The 23,107-nt window shown below is 40.9% G+C and overlaps 2 protein-coding genes and 1 long non-coding RNA gene across 4 annotated transcripts; 1 reads left to right on the forward strand and 2 right to left on the reverse strand.

Annotated features, from left to right (window-relative positions):
- The first annotated feature begins 924 nt into the window (after nucleotides 1-924).
- On the forward strand, nucleotides 925-1,648 carry LOC108058157 (uncharacterized). Its single transcript, XR_001769945.3, has 3 exons — nucleotides 925-1,035; nucleotides 1,092-1,175; nucleotides 1,228-1,648. It is a non-coding gene; the product is annotated as an uncharacterized lncRNA (long non-coding RNA).
- A 7,927-nt stretch (nucleotides 1,649-9,575) lies between these two features.
- Nucleotides 9,576-18,102, reverse strand: spdi (split discs). 2 transcript variants are annotated; one of them, XM_044392739.2, is made up of 10 exons: nucleotides 17,954-18,102; nucleotides 14,496-15,694; nucleotides 14,293-14,433; nucleotides 13,308-13,484; nucleotides 11,972-13,250; nucleotides 11,741-11,892; nucleotides 11,556-11,675; nucleotides 11,200-11,491; nucleotides 10,505-10,779; nucleotides 9,576-10,427 (listed from the first exon to the last, which is right to left on the reverse strand). In XM_044392739.2, the coding sequence occupies exons 2-10, from the start codon at nucleotides 15,339-15,341 to the stop codon at nucleotides 10,338-10,340; spliced, it is 3,372 nt and encodes a 1,123-aa protein (XP_044248674.1). In that variant the 5' UTR covers nucleotides 15,342-15,694; nucleotides 17,954-18,102; the 3' UTR covers nucleotides 9,576-10,337. The 2 variants fall into 2 exon arrangements, with proteins under 2 accessions (XP_044248674.1, XP_070074463.1); XM_070218362.1 differs by having other exon boundaries at nucleotides 14,496-15,755; nucleotides 17,954-18,101.
- A 4,485-nt stretch (nucleotides 18,103-22,587) lies between these two features.
- Nucleotides 22,588-23,096, reverse strand: LOC108058155 (uncharacterized). The gene has a single exon (XM_017142708.3). The coding sequence runs from the start codon at nucleotides 23,004-23,006 to the stop codon at nucleotides 22,662-22,664; it is 345 nt and encodes a 114-aa protein (XP_016998197.1). The 5' UTR covers nucleotides 23,007-23,096; the 3' UTR covers nucleotides 22,588-22,661.
- Between the last annotated feature and the right edge of the window lie 11 nt (nucleotides 23,097-23,107).

The following is a 23,107-nucleotide window of genomic DNA, read 5'->3' on the forward strand; positions in this document are numbered from 1 at the left end:
GCAACTTTTCCCACTGATTCGATGCTCACATGCCTAATTAACATGTCAATAAGTCGGGAAGGGGAACTAGTGAGATGATTTTACCCCTAATGAATGCAGAAAGAGACAGGACAACGGCAAAGGAAAGAGAAGGGGAGTTGCGTGCGGAGCCGCGAAACGTGCGCCATTAAAAAGCCACGAACATCAATTTAAATATTGCATTACCATGATTTGCATAAAGGGCGCACGCATATCTCATAATAAATATACTCTATATATGAACAGTGTACAGTGTACACTGTACACCCCCTTCTCAGCCGCGAAATCACAGACAAAACAAAGGGGAAAACCCATTAAACCAATATAAATTTGCACTTTCACATGACCCCGGCGAGTGGCCTATGGGGCGCATATATATTATGTTTATATCCTCGGTGGTTGTTGTGGTGTCGATCGACTAATTTGAATTTGAATGCGTGGTGCTACTGCACCTTTGCACCACCTTCCCACGACATCGATACGATGCCATACCATACGATACGATCCTAGCCATTAGCAGACAAAAGAACAGCTCGCGAGCCACCTGTAAAGGGGGCACTGAGCGAAAAAAAATATTCTTCATATATTACCATACAATCTTAACTTATAACTTATAACAAAATCAAATATTTAATATCATTCGTATTAAATTGCATTATTAAAAAAAATTCAAAGAACTCGAGCACTGGACCTCTGAAATTTTTGTTTGTAGAAAATTATCTATCAAATTATATTATATATTTCTTTTACTGATTTATATATTGTAACATAGAAATTATATCCTAATTTCTAAAAATTTTTTATTTAAATAAAACCTATTTTTAAGAAAACAAAATAATACAAAATTCTCAAATCACGTTGGCCCTGATCCCAAGTAGTCGACGCCTTAAAATTCAAATCGAAATTCTGAGCTGTCAAAAGCAGACCCCAGACCCAGGTCCCAATGTGTTCATTCAGTTTGTATACTCCTTTGCATCAACACCTAAAACAAAAAGCCAAAAACTGGCTCTCACCTTGGTAAGACAAAAAAAAATTAATTAGAAATCGAAAAAGATATACACAAAAAAAAACAGCATTTTCCTAGGCGGGCGAAAATGCAAGGTGATGAATTATCTGGACACATACACTGGACACTACTTGGGATTTCTCGCCCATAGGTAAAGCACTTAATATCAAGAGACTTAAAATTTAATTAAAATTTTATTATAGAACACAAAAACCACACAAATCGGTTGGAAATACGAGTGATGAAGAAATACATTATACATTTGGGTCTGGCTAATAACCATGCTCACCCATCATAATCATAATATTCTCAACGCTACGAAAAATAACACGATACTAATGCTATAATCCAAAACACTGGAAACTCTGGAAATACTGATGACGCACAGACACATATAAACTTCCGTGGGAAATGCTGAATATAATATATAATGGATATATTTTTTATTTTCAATGCTACGCAAAATAATACGATACTGATGCTATAATACGGAACCCTGGAAGCTCTGGAAGTACTGAAGACGCACACACATATAAACTTCCGTGGGAATTGCTGATGACTTAACACCATACATATTATAACATAATAAACCACAATCTCATATTTTGTTTCTCAACACTAAAACCCCTATTAAAATGTGCATATAAAACATGTAAATATTTTTCCTCAGTGTGGAAAAGGTGTCTCTTTTGGGGGGCTACCCATAGTTCAACCTTTTTGGCCTTTTATTGCATTATTATTGGTAAATAAACAAAGGCAACCGGCGGACAAAGCCTTTCCAACGTGATCGCAAGGAGAAAGTCGAGCAGGGAAATCAATCAATGGAAATGGAAATGGAAATGGAAAGGCTCTTCGGTGGCAATTAGCGACAAGCGGCGATCCTGGTGGCGATGGAAAAGCGAGTGAACGGAAGTCATTAAAAGGGTTGCCATGAAGTGTGTGTGTGAGTGTCCTGGGTCCTCCCACCCACTGACCTTTAACCCTGTGTGAGTGTGTGCGCCGCCTAATTGCCGACCAACTGAAAGGGGTTGGCGTAACTTTGAGGGTCTGATCGGTAATTCGAGTAGACACGCATCCAAAAAAGCAGATCGAGTGGACCTTGAAGAGCCGGAAATTATTGGGTAATAAGTCCCATCAAGTCTTCAGTCTGCTTAAATATCTAAATTATTATTAAATTGTTAACTAAGTGTCATATTATTATTATTCAATGTCAACTTAAAGTCAAATGAGTTCTAAACAAATGCCTACGTGACCTAAAAAAAAATATTTATTTAATAGACCTTAAAAATATATATTTTTTTTTGCATATAATTAAGGTATAATTTACAATATAGTAATATACATATGCTTTTCCTTCAAAACATCGAATTTATCGTATCCATATTGTGAAAATATCGAAAATTTTCAACCTCTTTTCTACATTTAAAGATGATATTTATTGCCTTGTATATATATGTATATATATTACTTTCTCGTAACAGCAGGCTATATTTTCTTGTAAGAAAAAAAAGCTTGGACCTCTGTCCATCAGTCCATCTCCTTTTGGGAAACCAGGTCAGGGGTTGGGTCCTTGGATAAGAATGGTCAGTAAACTCCGGACAACTCCATAAATCAGGGGGTTTCCAGGCCAAGCAGTGGGTGGGTGGGTTACAGCCGCCGGACAATTGACGTCAACAATAAGTAACAATGATGTCAACTTGTAATTGAATTGATTGACAATATTTTATGTGGAACTAGAAGGCCAGCAGCGCGACATTTCCGGAGACGGAGACGGAGACTATCCAAGGACCCTTAATGACAGAATTTGTTTAGATTAGCATTAATCGGGGGGTTGGGGTGTTTTTGTTGTGCTCGATGGACCACTGGGTGAGTGGCCCATAAAAAACGATAAGGAGATTCAATAAAAATACTTTAAGCGGAAAAACAAACTTGAATGGCGATAAAAAAAACGAGAATACAAAGGGGCCGCTACGCCCGGACGATTGAAAAAGGGGGAAGAAAAGAAAAAGGAAAGCCGGCAAGGACATGGACATGGACAATATGTGCAGGACACCCCCCTGAAAAAAAAAGCAAAGGGAAAGAAACTGCGCTTTTTAACTAATGAAATCGTTTGCTAAATGAAACGTGAAAAGTCAAATCAAATGAAACCCAGCCAGGGTTTAAGTTTTTTTTTTATTCTGGCCAGCGGAAGCGGAAATGTGTCGCCGTTCAGTGGCAGACAGGACCGAAAAAGAAGCAACAAATAACTGAAGAAGTGAAATTTTAAAATCCAATCTCGACTGCGGTTAAGCAAAACCAATTTAAATCCACTTGAGTGTGTGCAAAGTTTGCTCGATTTTCGAATTTCGGTTTCAGTTTTTTGATGTGTGGCTAACTGTGTGTGCGTTTCCGTTTCCGGGAGTTGGACTTGTAGTTGGAGAAAATGGTGGAAATGGTGGAAATGGAAATGCGGAAAAAGAAGAGGGGTGGTGGACGCAACGGCACAGTAGTCACTGCGGTCTGCACTCGGCTGTGCGATTAATTTGCTGATTTATTCGCAACGGAAGGGTTGCTTAATTCCCGCTGACGGCTCTTTTATTTATTTACTCATCCAGGCTGGACGAACAAAACAATAGTAACTAGCATATAAATGATTGAACGGGGTATACGGAACCAAGGTTAGAAAATTTATAATACAAATCGGGAAAACCTTTTTTTTTAATTCGGTGTACAAATTATCTACGGTCAGTAGTTGTATAATAAAATATAAGGATATTTACTACAAGAAGTAACTATAATACAACTATTTTATCTATTATACAGAACCATCTAGGGTTTTTATATGCAAAAAGTCTTGACTTTCTCAAAACCTATGAGTACACTTTTATTTTAAATGTCCTATAATATAATATACTGTTTTTTTTCCACGGTAATTCTTGTTTCCATCAGTTACTTCTAAAAAGAAATAACCCATCCAACTAGAGAGGCGAGGAATAATTTTCAGCGGGCCAAAAAGTTTATCGTGGATGCCTTCGCTTTGATTCATTTTCCTTCTTGGGTTCTTTGCCCGTTTAGTTTTCGCTTTTTTTTTTTTTTTTTTTTTTTGGGTTTGCATATATGCACAAAAGTTGTTTGTCGGAGGACCCGCCAGCCAATTACTGCAATGAACAAACAAACACAGACAAACACGCATAAATATCTCCAGCCAGGACAGCTACGTAATGCCACGAAGTCCTGAGTCGTGAGTCCTGAATCCTGAATTCTGAATCCTGCAGCCTGAATCCTGTGTCCCGTGTCAGTGGTCGGCTGGATTTGTATACTTGTTGTCTGGTTATCAACTCGCTTCCGGAACTTAATGGCCTGAATCCTTTTGCTGCCTTGATTTGACTCCCGTTCCAAAGTTCCTTTCGCAGGACTCGGAACGGAGTGCATTGGCCTGTGAGATCCTGTGAGGCTAACCCTTGTTGGCTTAATAAATCCAAAGCAAGTTTTCCTCTTGGCTAGCATAATTTGATCAATTTTTAGAGTAGAGAAAAAAATGTAGTGACCTTGATATACAGATTTCCTTTTTAAGTTTCTAAAAAAAATTCATTAAAAATAATTATTAGTCTTGGTAAATATAATAGGAATATAAAATAATAGCTTAATTATTATTAAAAGGTTTTTAGAATGGAACCTTAGAGAACAGATCAGCATTTCAAGTAGCTCACAAAAATGAGCTGGCTTATTTCCGAGATACAAAGATACAAAGTCCATAACGGAATTCCCTGCTCTATTCCGCCTTCTTTTGTTTATTATTTCGCTTTGTTTTTAATGCGCTTTTGATGAAACCATCATGTCACATTACATCAAACCAAACCAAACAGGACAAAACAAAGTCAAACAAAGGGAAGAAGAATAAAACCGAGTGTATATAGAGGTATATGTATATCGGACGCACACGCAGATCCCCGACTTCCCTGGCGAGTCCTTCGAGTCCTGTGGGGGTGTCCCAGGACACTAGGATTTCGGCCATTTAGCAGCGGCAGCTCGAAATCTCATAAACACTTTGCTCCGGCACAAATTGAAATCTGGTTAGCAGGATGGCAAAAGAGGGGTGCTAAACAAACATTGACACGCCGTTCAGTTCAACGCCAGGAGGCTGTGATTTCGAAGGAGCAGAGGCTGCACTGTGCGAAAAGATGCTTAGTAACTCATAGATAATATCATAAATATTTCACTCTTTTTGCTATAAATTCTTAATCATAATTTGTCATCTAAAAACAATATTTTGTGCAGTATACTCATTATACAAATAAAAGAGAACATGTCATTCGATGAAGTTATTATAAAATACTTTAAAAACACCTTTAGAAATGATAATGTACATTTATCGATCAAAGTATTCCATACAATTTATGATACCAAAGAAAAATAAATTATCAAGAACTTGCGGTTCTTTAATGGAAATTTTCCCCAACTTTAAGTGGTTTTGTATTTGATACTCTCTAATAATACGTCAGAAAAACATCGATGTATCAGATATACAAAACAGATAAAAATATCGAAAATATCTAAATTATCGATATTATCGATACTGACATCAATCATTTTTAAGCTCTACTTAGGTGCAACTCAAGGATATATTTAAAATGTAAATACCTTTTTTTTCACTGCACAGGAAACGGAGTTCATGCGTGCAAATCAAAGTGAGCCCGGCAAGTGTGGCCAAAAGGACAAAGGGCAAGAAGTCAGGGGTGCTGGACTTGTGTACCAGATCGGAGGGGGGAATTCTCCAGAATGGGGCAGGCAAGTGGTGGGTGGGTGCACAAGCACATTTATTGGCTCGGCCAGAGCATTTAGCCCTGATTCGTATTAGCTGACGACACAGAACTCCGCCCGTGGGACAAGATTCATGAGCCGCCTGGTGATTCCCCATTTCGAGGGATGCGCATAAGGGGATACCATATTGAATTTTTATGGGATCGTAATGGGGATCGTTTAGCAGGAAGGTCATACAGGGTATTTACAACAAAATGTTTTGCAAAAAAAAACGAGAGATATCTTAATCTAATGAAAAACATATTAATTGGCGCCCAATTAAATTTTGTATTATTTTTTGGTTTTCAAAATTTGAAATCATTTGAATATTATTCAAGTCATTTAAGATAATTTATTTCTTTCTCACTCTTTAAGGATCTTCATATTACTTAGCTAATTTGATATTCCCAACCCCAGTCAAGTATTTCCACTGCCGGCAATTGACTTCGGAACCATAAAAAAGTGAATTGCATTTGTCTAATCACAATTTATTGACCCTCAGCCTCGATGACCCAACGACTTCAGATGCAGGATGACATTAGGTAGGTTTTTCTCATTCTTTTTCTGGAGAGGAGGGCGCGGGGCACTCCATGGGTCTCTTTGTGGGTCCATTGTGACTGTCATTGCAGTCGAACTGTAGAACTGTATGTATGTAGAATCCCCTGCCCTTGTCCCATTGTGTTTTTTAGTACTTCCTTGAGCGGAGAGCCCCGAGAACTGAACTGAACAATGGCTGGGCGGCAATGTGTCATGCTTGTTGATTTGTAAGGATGCAGTGCAGCCGCTGGAATTGTATTGACCGGAAAATCATAAAGCTCTTTGTTACCGGGAGGAAATCAAATCGAAGCGGGCTCGTCATGGAGCTCTGGACTGGACGACCATCTCTCTCGATTCGAGACCGGAAATGTTGCCCAGTGCATTTAATCTCTGCCCGCTCGATTCGATTTTCCATTACCCGATTATAATCCTTCCTCTTTTTTTTTTTTTGTTACTTTGAAAAGTCTTCGCTTCCGCCGCAAAAGTTGCTTCGATCGGCGGCGTCATTATCATGGAAAATTGTTTATAAGTTGACAGGCAGTAAACAGGATTTGACTGCGGGCATCGGAAGTGGCGGAAGAAGATGGGGGATATGCTAAGAAGACAAAGTTGGGATCCAAATTAACATCCAACTATGACAGGAAGTCAACTTTTTTTGTGAGTGTCTGTGTGGTCTGTTTTTTATGTTTGGAAAATGTAGAGCAAATGCAAATGGAAAATCGAATGTGGCAAGAAGTTTAAGTTCAGGCAGTTGGGATGATGATGTTTAAACATGAATTAAGTCATTCGAGATAGTTTTCTCTTCAAGAGTACCTTGAATATCGGTAGATAAAAAGTTTTTGGATTTTTAAGAACCCTAATCTTAGATTTCCGTACACTCCATAGAGATTTTTTATATCGATCTATGTCCGATCTATATATCCTATATCCAACCCCCATCTCCTTTAGCTTTTCCGGCTGGCTTGGCTCACTTGTTGTTGTCGGCGGGTTCCACGCTTTCCATGGATCCCTGGCAAATGACCCATAAATGACACGCACACAAAACGATTTCCCGCCGCCTGAGTTGACATGACCTGACCTGAATGAGCAATGTCCACCCCGCGCTATCTATATAAACATATATATCTGGATCCCATCCACACCCATTCTCACTCACCACTCATATTCACATCCACATTCCCCAGCACGACCTCGGTTTCCTTCGGCTGAAGCATATGTACCTGCACAGAGAAAATAATAGATTAGAAATTAGTTTTTCAAATAAATAAAAAATACATAATATAGGATTATAAAAAATAACTAAAGAATTGTTTATCAGATACTTTTTAAAATAATCAACAATAAAATATTACTAATATTACAAATATCTACAAGCAATCTACATATGTACATAAGTCATTCTATTGATAAAATTGTGTAAGATCAATGATAAGCGGGAATAGCTTTACTTTAACTACAGATTTTAGTAATTTATTCCAGTGTACCATACCGTCTGGCTTATCCATTTATGAGTGCACATTAACCATTATGATTTATCCACATGTGAGGGAGTTGGGTGGTTGGGTAGTTGGCCGGTGGACAAGGACGAGCGCCGTCCGGTAAGTGCCGCTGTGCATTTAAGTGGAAACTATAGATAATATTTTTATAGTTGCACTGCCACTGCGATTGAGTGAGTGAATCTCTTTGGTTTTTCGGCCAGCCAATCTGTTTTGTATATTAAAATGTTGGCCGCATTGAAATTTATTTTTGCCGATTTCTTGATTTATGACCAAGCGTTTTCCTTTATTTCTCCAAGCCACCCAACTCCCCCCTAATATTTTGGTGACTGTCCGCTGGTCAGCAAAAGATGCGTCAGCGTTTAATTTCATTTTCGACATGTGCCGGGCATTAAAGGACTAAAATAGAGAGAGGACGATACCAGAAGGAGCCGCCTAATTGACAGTTACAATTTGCTATTGTCCTGGAACTGCGAGTCAAACGATGAATGGGTAGTACGCTAGCTTTAAGGTTTTCGAAAGTACGTGACTTCGGCCTAAACAAGCGGACAGAATTAACGGACACGAAAGCGGACAAGGATATGCATTTGATTCGAGCACAAGGAGTTAATCCTATTCCGGTATTTAATTTCCAATTTTATTGTTGGTAGATAACATATTAAAAACAAATATAAAGAAAATTTCTATAAATAATCTGGGGATGATATGATAGAACTTTTAATTTGCACAAATATTAAGGTGATATATTTTCTTTAGTCCCAAAAGTATGCAAAAAAAATTGTTTCAATTTTGTATTTTTTTTTTAAGAATTTGTAATTTGTAATAAGAGCCATGCAACATTTACATTAAGCTAGCAAATAAATTGTGATACATTTATATTTTTATTTATTACATCTTAGCTCCTTACTACAAATTGATATAATTATGCGTATACCATCAAAAAAAGCAATGCGCAAATATTTATATTTAGTTAGAAAATAAAATTCGGTTTATTCATATTTTTATTTAGCTCGTTATTAAAAATATATAATTATGCATATACAAAATTTTTTATTTAATAATTTATTCAATATGCCAAACCCTTTTAAATAAACTTAAGCATACAGTCCATGGCGATAGGACTTTCCTTATTCCTTCCCAGCTTTGGCTGCCTCTTCTCATTAGCCTCGAGTACATCAATCATCGGCTTGTTTTAATTTTAAAGAAATCACACACCCCCTGCGGTGTGTGGCATGGGCACTTAATTAAATCCTCTGCCACAATGCCGCATGCCACTCCCACCGCCGCCGCCCACACCCACACCATCCCCCGAAATCTCGACCAACCAACCACGTCCGGAATCCCACAATCCCGCCCACAAAAAAGGATACAATCAACGTACTGAGGCCATCTCTTTTCTGCTCCTTGGGAAATTTCCCACTCGAGGGAAATTTCCGCGCTCAAGAAAGCGCCATTTTGAGAGTTTTCCGAGAGTTTCCACCACGCCTCCTCATAACATCGTCATCATCACTCCCCCATTTCCATTTCCCGAGGGCTCAAGTTAAAGGCACACACAAGATTGATCTATTTTAATAAGCGAGGGGCTCAGAAAATTTTTGATTACGAAAAATGCAAATTGTGAAAGCTGTAAAATTTCCGAGAATTTTTAATTTACAACCCACACAGCTCGGCTCAGCTGATAATCCCATTTTAATTAAGGTATTTTAAACGATATTAAAGCTAAAGAAAACAAACGGGGATTTTACTTGTTTCACTGCCTTTCGCAGCGTTTTTGCTCTTTATGGGTAGATCGTAGAATTAATCGTTGAAAAAAATACATTTTGTTTGCGTTTAAATTAGTGATCTGATGTAGTTGGAATAAATAATTATATATAGATAAGCTAAAGCTAAAGTCCGGACCATCTCCTCTTATTATCTCTATAGTTATATGCTTCGTCGCAAAGCTAATCAAGCTAATTTATCCTCCATCATCGATTTGCGTGTAAAAATAAACTCTGTACCAGGCAATAGAAAAAAAAAACGAAATAATAAACTACCTTATCCATGTACAGTGGACACACGGCTGGGCGAGTCTTCGTTGTCCTCTGGATTGATGGACCTGAACAACCTTCGAAGCTCCATTAAAATTAAACTTTAAGCTTAAACTTAGTGCTAAGGGGTCGTCTGTAAAACCGAAAAACAAACAAATGCATTTTACAGAAGCGTTGCCATTGAGTGGCCACTGTACACGGGCAAGAACATGGACGCAGAAGTAGACACACTAAAACAGAGAGAGGGGTTTTTGAGAAAACTAGAAGAGAAAAAAAAAGCGTACAAGCTAGGTTAAAAGATTTCTTTGCTGTCCATCCTGGAAATGCTGAATATACACAACAACCAAAAAAAAAAAAGTATTTATAAGGAAAAAAAAACAAAAATTGTATATTGAAAATAAAGCGAACCCTACACAACTACTACACAAAGGAGCCCAAGTGGAGGGCAGCAAATGCTCCTCGAGTTCCTCTCTAGGTCTCAAAGTACTTGTAGATAGCCGTCACATAGGACATCACCTGCATCCAGTCGGGTCGTTCAATCTGACACATGTCATTAATGTTCTGGTAGCGAATAAATTGTACAGATAATAATGAATTAGGGGTGTATCTCATCGTCAAATGGTAGCATGAAAACTCACCAGGGTGGTGCCAATTCCCACAGACTCGGCAGCCGCGAATGCCAGCGAAAAGTTGCGCCGCTTGTTGGCCTGACTCAGTTGATCGTAGGGAATGCGGTCCGGCAAGTACGAGTGCAGGATCGCGCAGAAGGCCAAGCCATCGTTCCACGACGAGCTGAAGTTGGTGATGTCAATGTTGCGATAGCCCACCGTCTTGTTCTGGCACCACTTCAGCAGGGCGTTGCGCTTCGACCCGCCGTTCTTCGCCAGCATGTTCAGTGGATCCTTGCGTTCACCTGGAAAATATAGGAAATTTCCGACTTTAACATAGGTGTTTTATAAAGTTTTATCTTTAAGGCTAGTGAATCTTAATGATTATAATGATAAACCAATTATTTCTATTCACAGAATAAAAATTGACAAAAGATCAGATTGATATGTGCTGATCAATTTGATATTTTTTAAAGATCAAAAAATCAAATCATTTTGATATAAATAAAGATTATGTTTATCTTATTTTACATTCAAAAAATACTAAATTTGGTATTTTACATGATAAATTGATATGAAATAAGGTAGAATTGACCATATTTCATATCGATTTGATTTTTTATGTGGTTTTAGAAGAATATTTTCCACTAAACAATGTAAGTTTGATTGTTTATGTGATTGTCAAATTCTAGAATTAATCTTCATCAATTGAGTCATCTTCCTACCGCCGATAAAGGACTTTGAGACATTGCCAAAGGGCAGCCCACTGCTGCTGCTGCTGCCGGCACTGCTGGGCGTGGCCGGCGTCGAGGGCTGGGAGGCATTCTGGATCTGGGACTGTATCGCACTCTGTGGCGTTGTTATCGCAGTCTGCTGCTGCTGCTGCTGTTGATCCCGCAGCGGCAATGTGGCTTTGGTAGTGCTAGCTGATCCTCCTCCTCCATTGCCAGCTGATCCTCCTTGATTGCCGCCCACATTCACGTGCAGATTGCTGCTCTGCAGCACAGGCAGGCGAAGCTAAAGGGGGTTTTCCAAGTTATCATTAGTTGCGCCATTCAGATTTCTAGTAACTCTAACTCACGCTTTCATGCCAATCACTGGAGGGGGGAAAGATAATGGGCGTGGTGCCCAGCTCCGGAGTGCCGCTGTTTAGGCTGGACGTGGAGCTGTAGTGGGATTCCGCCTCGTCGGCTTTGCCTTGCTGCAGGAAGAAATTTGATTTTGAAAATGGATTTCTTTGAAAACTGATTACACCACTCTACTCACCGCCTTGTTGTTCTCGATGCTCTCGATAAGCGTTTTGACGGAGAGTCGCGAGTCCTGTCGGCTGAAGCTCAGCTTACTGCGCCGCGTGGCCATCTCCATCTCGCGCTGGACAGTGGACAGCACCGACTGCGGAGTCTCCGACTGCGGCAGTTCTGTTTAGGGTGTTTCGAAAGAAAAAACAAATAATCTTTAGCTTCATTGGAACGTTGAGAGAAAAGGAGACCAACTTACGCTGCTTAGTGAGCTTCTCGAGCTGCTGCTCTAGCAGTCTGATCTTCTCCTTCTGCGTCTTGTTGTCGAGCACCAGCTGCTCCCGGGCGCTGAGCGCCTCAGTCTTGAAGTCATTGGCCACGCGCACGGTCATGAGGAGATCGGCCTGGAACTGTTGCCACTCCTCGGCCTCCCGGCGCCGCTGCTGCGTCTCCTGGTCGAGCCGGCACTCGGACTCGTTTAGCTGCAGCTGGACATCGCCTAGGTGGCGCTGGGTTTCGCTTAGCAGCGACTGCAGCTGGGCCTTGTCCTCCTGGTGACACTTGCACTGCACCTGCAGCTCGGCCACTCGCTCCTCCAGCGCCTGCCATTCGCCGGCTATCTTGTCCTTATCCCTTTGCAGCTGCTCCAAGCGATATTCGAGATGGGAGACGGCGCACTTGGCATTATTCTTGGCCACCTTGCACTCCTCTGTCAGCCCGGAGAGCTGTTCGCGTAGCCTTCTTAGCTCGGCCTGACTGCGCGAACACTGATCCTGCAGCTCGGCCACACGCTCCTCCAGGGCATCCTTCTCCTTGCGGGCCACATCGAGGACATCGCTCAGGTCTGTCTTATCGCCTCTGGCCAAATCGGCTTCCAGCTCCTCGATCTTCGAGCGAGCATTCTCTAGGAGAGTGCTCAATCGACTTATTTCGATGGCTCGCTGCGAGATCTCGTCCTTGGCCTGCGAGAACTGAGCCTCTCCCTGCCGCCGCTCCGCATTGGCTGCATCCAACTGCGAGTCGAGCAGCGCAATCCTCTCCCTCTGACGCTGCTGCTCCTGCTGGCCAGCTTCGCGCGCCTGCTTCAGCTCGGCCAGCTCAGCGCCCATTTCCTCCTGCTTGAGCAGCACGGCCTCGCGCTCCTCCTGCGATGTCTTGATCAGATCCAGAAGCTTCTGCTCCCGCTCCGAGGCACTGACCTCGGAGGCAGCCTGCTTGGTGTCCCGCAGGAGAAGCTCCTTTAGTGTGCTTATCTGCGTGCGCGATTCGTTCAGCTTCTCGGTCTGCCGGCAGAGCGACTGGAAGAGCACATCCTTGTCCTCGGCGAGGCGCACATTCTCCGTCTGCGTGTCCGTCAGCTGGGTCTGCAAGTCGGCCAATTCCTGCAGCGTCGCCTGCAGCTCCTCGTTGGTCGAGTAATGCGTCTCCTCCATTTGAATGATCTTGTCCTGCAGGCAGGCTACAGAGATCTCGCTGGAGGATGACTGCTTGTCCCAGTCGGGCGTGAGGCAGGGTGTGCCATCATGTCCATCGTTTGTCTGGAAAGCGGGATAATGGGATAATGCTTGACTGGAAATCATCTAGGATTCACTTACACTGGGCAGGGCTATCGAGGCGGGCGCCGAACTGTGCAGCCGCTGCGAGTCTTGGATGATCTGGTGCTTCTCCGCATCCGAAAGCGGTGAGTTTACAACGTCCCGCAGCCGATTGCGCAGAGATTCGTTCTCGTATTTCAGGTTGCCAATCTCCATCTGGGTCTTTTCCTGTAGACTCTGTAAGCACACATATCATACTGATCAGTTTTGATTCCCTCTAAGCTGATGATGCTGGTTCTACGACGCAAAAACTATCTACTAGACTCAATTAAAGGAGCGCATAGCCTATAGATCGTATTGAATATCAATGGATTGGTTAGGGTAGCGAAGCGCAACGCCCCCGAGAACATGGATTAGTCATTGGCTAGTACCCTCTAATAAGAATACCCTTTCTGTGTATGCTATTAATCATTCCAGTGTTTAATTAGTAATTATTCTTAGTACTTAAATAGCTGACTTTATGGCAATTACTTGGAATATTATTTATAAAGCAACCTATAGCATACACAGAAAAGAAATTATTTTAATATTTTTTAAAGATCAAGTTATTCATATCAATTTGATATGAGCAAAGATTATGGTTATCATATTTTAAAATATTTGTTCAAAAAATACTACATTTGGTATTTTAAAACAGTATTTTGATAACTTTTATGAAATGATAAAATATCAAGTTGATATTTTTCAATCATACATTCGACATTAATCATATCGGCTTTTTATAATTGATATGAAATAAGGTAGAAGCTACCCCATTTCATATCGAATTTTTTTTTCTGTGTAATACTTGCTTAACAAAAAATCTAGATCACTCCCAATTTGGTGCAAAGGGTATGTAATGAATTTATCATCGGACAAATGCAGGAACAACAACATCAATCAGCCGTGACAACACATCAGCAATTTGTGGTTAGCCAGCCAGCCAGCCACCCCATTTCCACCCTCTTTTCGTCCATCATCCTACTCTTTTAATTTTTTTGCGCACCTGCATCTTAACCAGATCGCCCTTCAGTTTGGCCACCTCGCTTTGGTATGGCAGGAGCTCCGTGATGCGTGTCTCCAGCTGCAGTTGCTCGCTTCCCAATCTCTCCAGCTGCTTGTGCAGCTCCTGCATTTTGTTGTTAGCCTGTGGGGTTGAATTATTTATTAATTAATTGAATGGTAAATAAAAATAGGGGCATAATTCACCTCTAAGAGTTGCTGTTGCTGCTGTTCGTTGTTGATAAGTTGCTGCTGTTGCTGCTGCTGTTGTTGCTGCTGTTGCTGTTGTTGCTGCTGCTGGTAGCTGCTGGCTGCCACAGCGGCAACAGCAACGGCTGCTGCTGCTGCGGGAAAAGCGTTGGCTGGACTATCGGCACTGGTGTTGCTGCCGTTGGCCGATGTTGCTGATGCTGCTGCAGCTAGTTGCTGATAGAAACCTGCTGCAGCGGCGGCAGCAGCGCCACCATCTTGCAGTGCGGCCAATGCGTTGTTGTTGTTGATGTTGCTGCTGCCGCTGTTGTTAGTTGCTGCTGCCTGCGGCACGGCTGCCAGGGAAGTCATCAGTGGTTGCTGTTGCTGTTGCTGCTGTAGCTCAGCTGCATTGCTGTGTTGCTGCTGCACTGGCAATTGTTTTGGCTGCTTTTGTCCCTTGAGCTTGGATTTCTTTTGGGGCAAGGTGTTGCTCTGTAGCTGCTGCTGCTGCTGCTGCTGCTGCTGTTGCAACTGCTGTTGCTGTTGTCGCCGCTGTTGCTGCTGTTGGTTTGTCAGCAGCAGCGCCTCCTCATCGCCCACATCCACACCCCTTTCGTAGCTGGCCGCCTCCTGGTGGGCGTAGAATTTTGTTGTTGCTGCGGTGTTGTTGTGTTGCTGCTGCTGTTGCTGCTGTTGTTGCTGCTGCTGCTGCTGCTCGTGGGCGGTATTCAATGAGGTGCTCGACTGCGACTTTTGGCGATTGTTGTTGGAGGAGTGCTGCTGCTGTTTGTGCGACGAATTCGAGGAATTGGAGCTGGAGGTGCCCTGTCCTCTGCGGAACAAGGATTTCAGTTTGATCATCTTGTCGGATTATCCTTTCTCGTTGCAAAACGTAAACCATCAACGGGCCAACTTTAAAATTTCTCTTATTCTTTTCTGTGTAATTTCTTGTTCGGTTATTTAAGATTATGCATGGTGCATTTTATTTATAGTCGGTGTACTGACTTTCGACTGGGATTGAACCCTGAACTTTTTTATCAGTGATGTTTTTGGTTTTTTATCTTTTTTGTAATGCGTCATTTATGATGCATTTTGTTTACTATGTTTTATATTTCTCGGAATGTAGTTGTCGTTTTTTTTTATTTTTTATTATTGTTTGAAGGTAATTTTTCGCAGTGTTCGTTTATCGTTCGGTTATCGGTTATCGCGCTTTGCTAGTTATTTTGTACATGCTTGTTATCATAATGCTTTTATCAACTCAATTTGCTCTGCTTTCTTTTGAGATTTGATGGGGCAAAAAAAAAGTGAAATTGCTGTGCGAAATTGTGTTGGGCAGAATTTGTAATGCAAGACGGGCGACGAATAAATGAATGAAGGAAAACGACGAGCTGGAAATTGGATTCGGATTCGGATTCACCAGCAGATGCTCATGTTGCACGCAACATCGGCAATATCAGCCCAATGGCAACAACAATATAACCCGTTTGTGCGGCGGCAAACAATCGCATTGCATTGTTGTTTTTATTTATCATCAGAAGAGGGACAGAGAGAGAGATGAAGAGAGAAATCAAAACAAACACACAATCAAAGCAGCGTTCACACCCAATTTATTAATTAAAATGCACTCGACGATCATGAAATCGAAATTGATATTCTGATACGTTTGTTCCAGCTCGGATTTGGATGGGATATGCCGGAATGGGAGAGTGATGGACATATTGCCATATTGTAGAGACCAGAGTTCCGCTGCAACGTCAACATTTCAACGGCCACACTTGCATACAGGCATTTGTACACTCCCAATCACACGTTCGCCGCTCGACAGCCGAGGCCAAGCCGTTAGCATCACACCCCTTTATAAAAAAAACTATTGTTCTAGAGTTTCCTTTTAAGAGTTGTGGATTGTGTAACTAAAAATGTTTTTATATTTTTAAAAAAGAATTTTAGGATTCATGAATTAATTATACAAGGTAATAGATGTATAGCCCGTAGTGTCACAAAATTCAATCGTAATTGAAATCAATACAAAACTAACTCGTTTTGATTGAAAGATATTTTTGATTTGTGTTTGATTTGAGTGATTTCTGTGTTTTTTGTTTGTAAATTAAATTAGGAAGACAAGACATCTATAAAGTATAGATACATTAAAATTAAACTAGAATCCACACTAAAGAAAAATTATTTTTTTTTAATTTTTTAATAATAAATCATTGTGAATTTCAAAATTTCATGGATATTTAGGCCTTCTAAATCTTTGATCATTAGCCGGTTGACCTTTGCTGTGCACGAATGTTGGTGTGTGTTGATTGTGAGCAAGAGAGAGGACTCGAACTCTCCGCCCTTCGCCCCCTGCAGCACCACCACCCCCTTTCCGCGCCCCTCCACTCTACACTAGTGTGTGCGTGCGTGTTTGTTCATGTGTTCTTTCCCCATTGTCACAAATATGCCGGATTACTCATGTCACGACGCGTCAGAAAAAAACAGAGCAAGAGCCAGAGCAAGGGAAAAGAGAGCAGGAGAGTGAAATGAACGGTGAACTGCAAACTGCAAGCTGCACCAACAAATGACATTGACAGCTGACCGCAGCAGCGCTGCCTGCACTTGCAACACGGCGGCGATCTGGCCAGTGTTGGTAAATATTCCGGTTTTCGGCGATTTCGCTTGTTTGCCATTTATGGCCTCGAATCACTTGGATTTTGATTTCTTTTCTTCTTTTTTTTTGTGACAGGCTGCCCACGCGAAACACGCAAATTTGTTTACTTTACTCTGGGCCTTAAATTGAAACGCAAACAGTGAAGTGACATCATGCAAACGGTCGAAACACGAAATTAAATTCATATTCTGAGGGACGATTGTCGCCTAATTGCTGATGAACACGGGACTTTTCCTTATCAGTATGCCACATAGGGGGGTTTATCTTTATCTCGTTTGCACAGCGATAAGTTGGATAATTGGTCTGCAGGCAAGACCAGAAAGAGCGGGCCACTTAGCGTTCGAATGTTAATTTTGATCTTTTTTTAGAAAATATAATTTTTAAAGATTTGACATCGCGCCCCAATTCGGGAACTATTCAACACTAAACTGCAACTGCAATTGGAGAGAGAGGGCGAAACAGGATGTAGGGGAGCGAGAGAGAGGCAAGATCGGTTGCCCTTCAATGAGAGGCAGCAGCAGCAACAACAACAATGGAGTTGCCAGAAAGAGCACGATAATTGAATGGAAATCAGAGGAGAGAGGAGAAAGAGAGGGGATAATGAATCAAACTCCAACAACACCGCTTAATTATTTGCACCAGTTAACTGTAAAAGGGATTTCATTCGATTTTCGCACTCTCTTTCGTCGAAAAAAACCGGAATGCGCCAGCAAAACAAAAAGCCAACTCCACACGCATACTATAAAACAGCTCTCACACACACACACTACCGCACGCACCGAGCCGAGTTTTTATGTTTTTTTTGTTGTTTAATAAAAACCTTTAATGTTGCACAGAGTTCGGGGGGGAAGACAGTAATACAAAAAAATTAAAGGTAGATTAGGAAAATCGAGGGGAACACGGCACTAAGCAAACGAACTGGCACAAAGCGACGCGCGTTTTCTGTTTCTGCTTTCTGCAAACGCAAACAACAACAACAAGTGTCCAGTCGACGGCGCCTATCGATAGCGCTCCGCCGCCCCGATAACACGCCGCCGCCAGAGGGCGCTCGCGGCCACGGCGCATGCGTGGCGCGTTGTCCAACACTTAGTGGGCGCCAAGAATTTGCGTTTTCAAATTGAAGTGCAGGTGCTTTGGATTGAATTCTACATTTCATTTGTTAATCATTTTTATTTTGGATATATTTCTTGTTACATATATGTAAAAATTGATCAAATTGGTGGAATAGGAATGTCTTTCTTTTGAATTCTCAAAGAACAATGGAAAAATATGATTTCAACATAAATGAAAAGGTGATATTTTTGAAGTTTTTCGTATATATTGGAAAATTTGAATTATTGACCACGAAATATCGTTTTATTGTGGGTACCAACTCATATATTGAATGGGGTAAACTTACTTTTAAAAAAAAATAATTTGATTTTTAATCCTAATTACTATTGCCTAAATCTCAATCTCAGAACTTTAATTTTATTTATCTAAATCGGAAATAAATCTCAAAACCAGTTATATTATCTCCAGTAAATTGAAATAGTTCCAAAGAAATAAAATTGATTAACTAATCTTTAGGCTTTCCTCGCTTTTTTGCCAAGTTAAAGATACGTTTTTATGTAAAATAATTATCCAGAACTTGGGTAGTTAGGAATTTGAATGACTTCTAAGAGGTTATGAGGTGTGGTATGGGTCAAATAGTTTATATGTTCACAACAAACTAGAGACGTTGACCAAAGTCGAGCTCCCATGGCGTTGAATGACAATTCAATTTAGTTGGCGACTCTCCCCGCATTCTTTGCTACCTTTTTGATATCTTGATTTTTTCCGCTGTGCGTGTGCATGCACTGAGCGAAAAGTGTGAGGCCAGATTAAACTTAAATGGAAGAATTTAAATTCAAATTGTGTTTTTTTAGTCTTTAAACTGTAAAATTGTATTACAGATTTATTTAAAAATCATTGTAGATTTAAGAGGAACGTTAAATCCCCTTCTTTTCTTCCAGTGTCGGGCTAATTCTTCCGATTCTTCTCGTCGTTCTTCTGGGGCTTTTCTTCTGATGCTTCTTCTTAAGCGTGGGGCTTATCAAAAGCAGAAAAAAGCAGCCAAAGAAACCGCAAGAGGCAGCTAAGCGAGTCGTTGGGGGGAAGGGGGTGGGGGGTCATTTGCGGTTTTCTGCATTTCTGCCATTTCCACGTTTCTCTCGGCCTAAACCCCCCTCCCCCCGTATCACTTTTTACCCACCACGTTTCTCTTTTATGATTTTTATTGTTTGTAAGCCAGGTACGTTAGAGGTCTATGACCAAAAAGCCAGGCCAAAACAGCGCTTATCGTTAAGGCCACCCGCCCCCTTTCCGCCCCTCCAGTGCGCCCCTGGAAGCAGCAGCTGATAACCGCAGAAAACCCCCTTCCACCCACAAAAGCCCCCCTCTTTTGTATCGCATTTCGCTGCTGACCACCTGAGAAAACCACTGGGCAGCCAGTTAAAACTTAAAAACTTGGCCATTCATTCGCTCCTGAGATATTAAAAAAAAAAGAAAATAATAACCAGAAGTTGTTGAGAGGGGGGCAGGGGGGGTTCATAGCCCCTCCGGCCATTCACTTGCGTTTGGAAAGGCAAAAGGGGGCAGTTGCTCTGTGAATTTTCGTTTCTTCATGAATGTTACGCTTTGGCGCGCCAAAGAAATGTGCGCTATACTCTAAACACTGGGCTATATTGGCTTTTTTTCCCACACTTTCAGGAAATTATAAAGATCAGATGACAGATTGTAATAAGAAAAACAGATAATCGAGATATTTCAGAACAGAGTGGGAAAGGGATTACAAATGATCAGTGGTAATTCAGTCTTACAAACTGTATCTGTAAATAACTCGGGTAATTGTATAAGTGAGGATCTTTTATGTTTTGTATTATAAGATAATGATAATGATGTATACATTCATTACGAACTTTTTTTTATAAAATAATCAATCTTAGATTCTTCCGATAATTTTGGAACTATTATTTTTTTTTTAGAAAAAAGGATCTCTTATATTTTGTATTATAGGATAAAAATATATCGATTCATCGGGCCTGTGATTTAGTAATAGTAAACAGATAGTTACGAACTTTTTTTATAAAATAATTAATCTTTGATTCTTCCGATAATTTTGGAATTTTTTTTATTTAGTCAATAAGATGGAAGTATAGATAGATCATATACCAAAATCAATGAAGTATCCTTTTATAGTAAATAATATAAGTAAGTAGTTCACTATTAGATTATATACCAAAGATATAGATAGATATACCTATGTATTTTGGACCCAATAAGATGGAATTGCAGATATATCGTATACCGAATTCCAAGCAAAGTGAAATTCTTTTACATCGATAAAGTGATCTTTAAATCAAGATATAGATATTTTTTTCAGAGATTATCGCCTGGAAATTTTTGACAGCGGATTGCGCAGTCGCTGCGAACTGTGTTTGCTGGCCAAACTCCGTGTTTTACCGCTCGAATTATGCGCTGCTCTCTTTTGATATGTTTATGTTTGTGTTTATCGGCCTTTGTTCGCTCCGCTCGCCATATGTTGTGTTATTTGTATGTTGCACGCTTTATATACAAACGCCGGCGTTTGACAATAAATTATTTTTAGAAAACGGTTTCATTTTCGCTAACGTTTCTAAAAAAAAAAACTCTTTTTTTTCTGGTTTCTTTTGAGACATATAAATATTTATGCGCGGCTTGGAAGTTTTAAAGTTTCTTTGTCGATGGTTTACGTTTTGCTTGGTTATTGTTGTTGCTGGGGCTTAGAAGCAAAAGCAAGAAAGTGGAAGTTTTAGAGTTTCACTTCCCCGAAAATTATATAATTAATGCGCTTTTAATGGTTTTTTTTTTTCGTTTCGTTTCAGTTTGGAAAACTAGCAACAACAATGGGGAATCTGGTTTAAAACTATGTATTTACTCACCCTTCGTCCCGCGGCGAATGTAGAAGAAGAAGGGGAAGAGGGGGAGAGTGGTGAAAGGAGGAGGAGGAGGAGGAGAGCAGGAGGAGGCACGGCAACAATCGAAATCAATCAATTCAATCATCAATCAAAAGTTCCTTCCTTTGCATGTATTTGTGAGGCACTTGCACCTTTGCCTATTTTTTTCTGTTGTTGTTTTTTGGGGCTGCACACAGAAAAAATAGAAAACAAAAAATGATCACACACACACACACGCGCACAGCTGCACCGCGTTAATTACATTAGAAATTCGTAATTCGTAAGCGAAGCCTTGCAACAATGGAAAAAATGCAACTAATTAGCAATTATTTGCGGCTCTTTTTGTTGTTTTTGTTGCAATTAGACGAGGCGGCCGCCATCTGCAAATGCCTTTGCCATTTGTTGTTGTTCTTGTTGTTGTTGCTTTCCGCTCCGCCGTTAGTCCCGTTATTTCGCAGACAGCGAGTGCAGTTAGATGGGGCCGCGGGAGGAGGGGGAGGGGTAGAGCGAGCGAGACAGCCAATGACCTCCGCTTGATGGGCAATTAATATTCATTTAGGTTTTCTCGGCCGCAATTAAAAATATGACTTTGCACTGGCTTCGCCGACGAAGATGCTGCTGCTGCTTGTTGTTTTATTTATAGAAATTGTCGCACTGAATCGGAAACCTCAATCGCCAATTGGAATCACATTTGCGGGTCAAAAGCTATCACTAGTAGTACGGTGGCGCTAGTACCGTTACCGCTGCAGCCAGGCTATGCTTTTGTTATTGTTGTTATTTGTTTAACGACCGTCCGATTCCGAAATCCGAATCCGCTGCGTTTTTTGTTGTTTGTTGTTGTCGCTGGCAGCAGTTGTTGTTGTTATCGCTGGCGGTGAGCGGGAGTCGATGGGAGTATCGAATGCATGTTTTTTTTAAGTATTTGAAATATCGATTGGGTCTATCAGAGTTTGCCCATCGCTAAGGACTGTTACTAACAGAAATGTTAAGATGCAATGTTTGCTAACATTAGCGAAGACACACTTTCACAGAAATGTTAGGATACAATGTTATCTTACATTAGCGAGGACACACTTTAACATAAATGTTAAGTTAATCAAATTTCAAATTAAGGCTTAATTTCATTGTAAAAAATTATAAAAGTTAAATTAAATTAATAATTTAATTGTAATTATATTGTTTTTAATTTATTAATAATATAATTCATTCAAATTTAAATACTCTTGCTCTGCCAATGTAAACTAACGTTGACTCTTAACATTTCTGTTAAAGGGAAAGCGAGGAGACTGTTAAGACTTAGTGCGTACACACACCTATCGCTGGATTTTTGGGCCATCTCTAATAGCCATTACTTAAATTCAAAAATAACAATTGCGTTTGTTAATATTTCCTTACATTGGAGCATTTTGTTACTAAAAGACCCGAAGCTACTATAACAGTACACCTAAGAACCACACAACACCAGAATTTCAGTCCTATTCATAAGCTTTAATGGCAATCAAGATGCGCTCGTTCCAAAAAAAAAAAAGAAGGTAAATTACTCCAATTCTAGTTGCGAGGAGGAATATCCAGCTACTCCTTGACCCGCTGCACCTCGCTGGCATCGAAGGGCACCTCCTCGACCTTGTGGAATCCCGAGAAGCGGATGATTTTGCCGGTGCCCTCGACCTTCAGGTGCTTGGCGAACTGCTGTGCCGGCGACAAGGCGGCCTCCTCCTCCGTCTTGTAGCCGTAGAACTTGGCCCAATCGTTTCGCCCAGTGTAGACCATGTAGCAGACGAGGCCAAATGCCTGCCAGGCCAAAACGGCGTAGCCGATGCTCAGGCGCCGCTTCCACAGCTCCGCCCGGTGCTCCGGTATGGGGCTTGTGTTCCTGCGCACCCAGCGACGCAGCCACTTCATCTCGAACAGCGCCATTTCGTGTTTATTTGTTGAAATTCCCCGAATTTGTTATGTAAAGTAGCGAGGCAAAAATTGTAAACAAAACGGAACAGCTGATTGAACAGGGCTGCCAGACA

Source organism: Drosophila takahashii, chromosome X (genome assembly GCF_030179915.1).
Source record: "Drosophila takahashii strain IR98-3 E-12201 chromosome X, DtakHiC1v2, whole genome shotgun sequence".
In the NCBI taxonomy this organism is placed as follows: domain Eukaryota; kingdom Metazoa; phylum Arthropoda; class Insecta; order Diptera; family Drosophilidae; genus Drosophila; species Drosophila takahashii.